Here is a 2,536-nt window from a genome sequence, read left to right on the forward strand (position 1 = left end):
AGCGGAAAAATAAAATACTTATTTTGGAGCTCTGCGGCTGGTCTGAAAATACCCACAGGGTTCCGTGATAGCCTTTTCTGGAACTTGCTTTTTAGCGTATTTTTGTGGAATGTTGTTGTTCATAGCCCCGTAGCATGCAGGATCAAGGCACTGCCTTCAAGCCTTTTCTCCAAACTCCGACGGTCCTTCATCTGTTATTCGGAAAGCCTTGGCAGCCCCGTCAGGCTCCTGCCTGCGTGGCCGACCCCATGGCAGACGCCAACCTGTCCCTTTGCTTTCAGACTCTAGGGCACTTGGAAAAGGCTGTGGTTCTCGAGCTCACCTTGAAGCATGTGAAAGCCCTAACCAATCTCATTGAGCAGCAGCAGCAGAAAATAATTGCTTTGCAGAATGGTTTACAAGCGGGTGAGTATTCAAATCGTATCGTGTGAGAACCTGCGCGCGCTTGATGGACTTTCTCTGGGAGCCTTTGAAATGCAGTTGTGACACTTCGTTCCTGAGAAGGGAGGAGGCAGGAGTCCCTGCCTTTAATCACCATCATTTTCTCTCGCTTTGCTTATAAGCTTTCGCAAAAAAAAGATGCGTTTCTCAACACAGGCAATGTAGAGTACCCTGCGGAGTTGTTTTGAAATTAAATTGGATTTTAAGTAGTTTTATTTAAAGCCCAGGTTTGCGGTGAGGTTCTTTTCAAAGCCATTCGAATCTCCTCGTTCGTGTTCATGAGCTTTGGATCAAACCCAGTTTTGTTTGTTTGCTGTTTTTTGGGGTTTTTTTCTGAAACGACATATAAATCTGCTTTTTGTACACACCTTTTTTAGGTCTCTATAAACGAGCTAGCCTGTGTTCTGCAGACAGAAAGAGGGGACCTGGTCTATCAACTTACCATGCTTTAGATGCACTTCCTCCTTCTCTTTTCACATGTGGCACTCATGTGAATCTGATAAAGTAAAATTCAGTTTTTCTGAAGAGCCTTCCACCGCTCTGACAGCCACAGGGAGTGCAATAGAGCTTCAAGCTGAAGCAAAAGCGCCCGAGGTTGGTGGAGTGGAGCCGCTGCCGGCGGGTAGACGTGCTCCAGGAGCTCTCTGCCTGGAGGTGAAGGGTGAGGTGCGCTCTGCCTTCCCCTCAGGGTGTTTCCCGGAGAAGGCACCAGCTTGAGTCACTCCTCTGCTCTGTACTTCAGCACCTGGTGAAGGTGGCATATACAGTCACTACAGAACTAAAAAATAACTTCAAAGTTACTATGTGAAAGTGGACAGGCAGATGTTCAGATAAAAATGCGTGCTTGTGCAGAAGTCAGGGGACTGTACGCAGAGTTCAGGCTGACCATCACGTTCACCTCCCTAGCTGTGCTGTAACCAAAGTTTAGTATCGCCCCCAGTCCGCCTCCAAGATGGTAATGGAACTATTTAGCATGTTGTTAATTTTTAATTTCTTTCTGTTAATGTTTCCTCAGGTGACCTGTCATCAAGAAACCTTGATTCCAGCCAGGAAATGTTTCGATCCGGTTTCCAGATGTGTGCCAAGGAAATGCTGCAATACCTGGCAAAGCATGAGAACGGCAAGGACCTGAAGTCGTCCCAGCTGGTCAGCCATCTGCACCGAATGGCCTCTGAGGTGCTCCAGGGCGGAGCCGGCCGCAAGGCCGGAGACATCCCTCCTAAAATGGTGGACTTGAAAGAGAAGCCTGTCTCCTTGACCAAAGTGGCAGAGGGACACGGGAAAAACTGCGTGCCTGTGATCCAGAGGACATTTGCTCACTCCAGCGGGGAGCAGAGCGGCAGCGACACAGACACGGACAGCGGGTATGGGGGAGAGCTGGAGAAAAGTGACTCCAAATCCGAACAGCAGTATTTCAAAAAGGATACCGAACTCAAGTATGCTGTCCAGGAGAGAATAAGCTCTATTAAACAAGAGACTGAGGACCCGCCGGCCAAAAGGAGCAGGCTGGAGTCGCCGGAGGACGAGGGCCCTTTTGGCAGCGACATGATGGGCTCTTCCAGCAGCTTCCTGGGCCCCCACGCTCACCAGCCGCCCTTGTGCCTGCCTTTCTATTTGATCCCACCATCCGCAACAGCATATCTGCCCATGCTGGAGAAGTGCTGGTACCCAGCGTCCGTACCTGTCTTGTACCCCAGCCTCCCAGCCTCTGCCGCAGCACTTACAGGGTTCATGAACCCCGATAAAATCTCCCCGCCTCTGCTGATGCCCCAGAGACTCCCTTCTCCCGTACCAGCCCATTCCCCTATCGACTCCTCGGCTCTGCTTCAAGCTTTGAAGCAGATTCCTCCTTTGAACTTGGAAACCAAAGACTAAGCACAGTGTGACTTTTTTCTTTTTTTTTCTTTTTGTTTTTTTTTTTTTTTTCTTAGTTTGAGACTGTTTCACGTTTATATATTGGCTGGACTGAGGTGTGGGGATAAGGTTCACTGCACGTAGGAAGCTAAATCCCCTTTTCTGTGATTTGTCAGGTAGCTTGGAGAAGGATGAAGGATGCACCCAGGTTAGCGATTCAGAACTACTTCCAAAAGAAAAA

The 2,536-nt window shown here is 49.0% G+C and overlaps 1 protein-coding gene across 1 annotated transcript; it reads left to right on the top strand.

Annotated features, from left to right (window-relative positions):
* Window positions 1-248: 248 nt before the first annotated feature.
* BHLHE40 (basic helix-loop-helix family, member e40) lies at window positions 249-2,316 on the top strand. The gene is made up of 2 exons (XM_010282548.1): window positions 249-405; window positions 1,457-2,316. Exons 1-2 carry the CDS (start codon window positions 249-251, stop codon window positions 2,314-2,316), a joined length of 1,017 nt encoding a protein of 338 aa, XP_010280850.1.
* Window positions 2,317-2,536: the final 220 nt, after the last annotated feature.

The sequence above is a fragment of the Phaethon lepturus genome, unplaced genomic scaffold (genome assembly GCF_000687285.1).
Source record: "Phaethon lepturus isolate BGI_N335 unplaced genomic scaffold, ASM68728v1 scaffold37662, whole genome shotgun sequence".
NCBI lineage: Eukaryota > Metazoa > Chordata > Aves > Phaethontiformes > Phaethontidae > Phaethon > Phaethon lepturus.

Coding starts and splice junctions, on each gene's coding strand:
- BHLHE40 (XM_010282548.1), top strand. CDS start 249: ATGGCAGACGCCAACCTGTCCCTTTGCTTTCAGACTCTAGGGCACTTG. Junction 406..1,456: donor GCAGAATGGTTTACAAGCGG/GTGAGTATTCAA, acceptor ATGTTTCCTCAG/GTGACCTGTCATCAAGAAAC.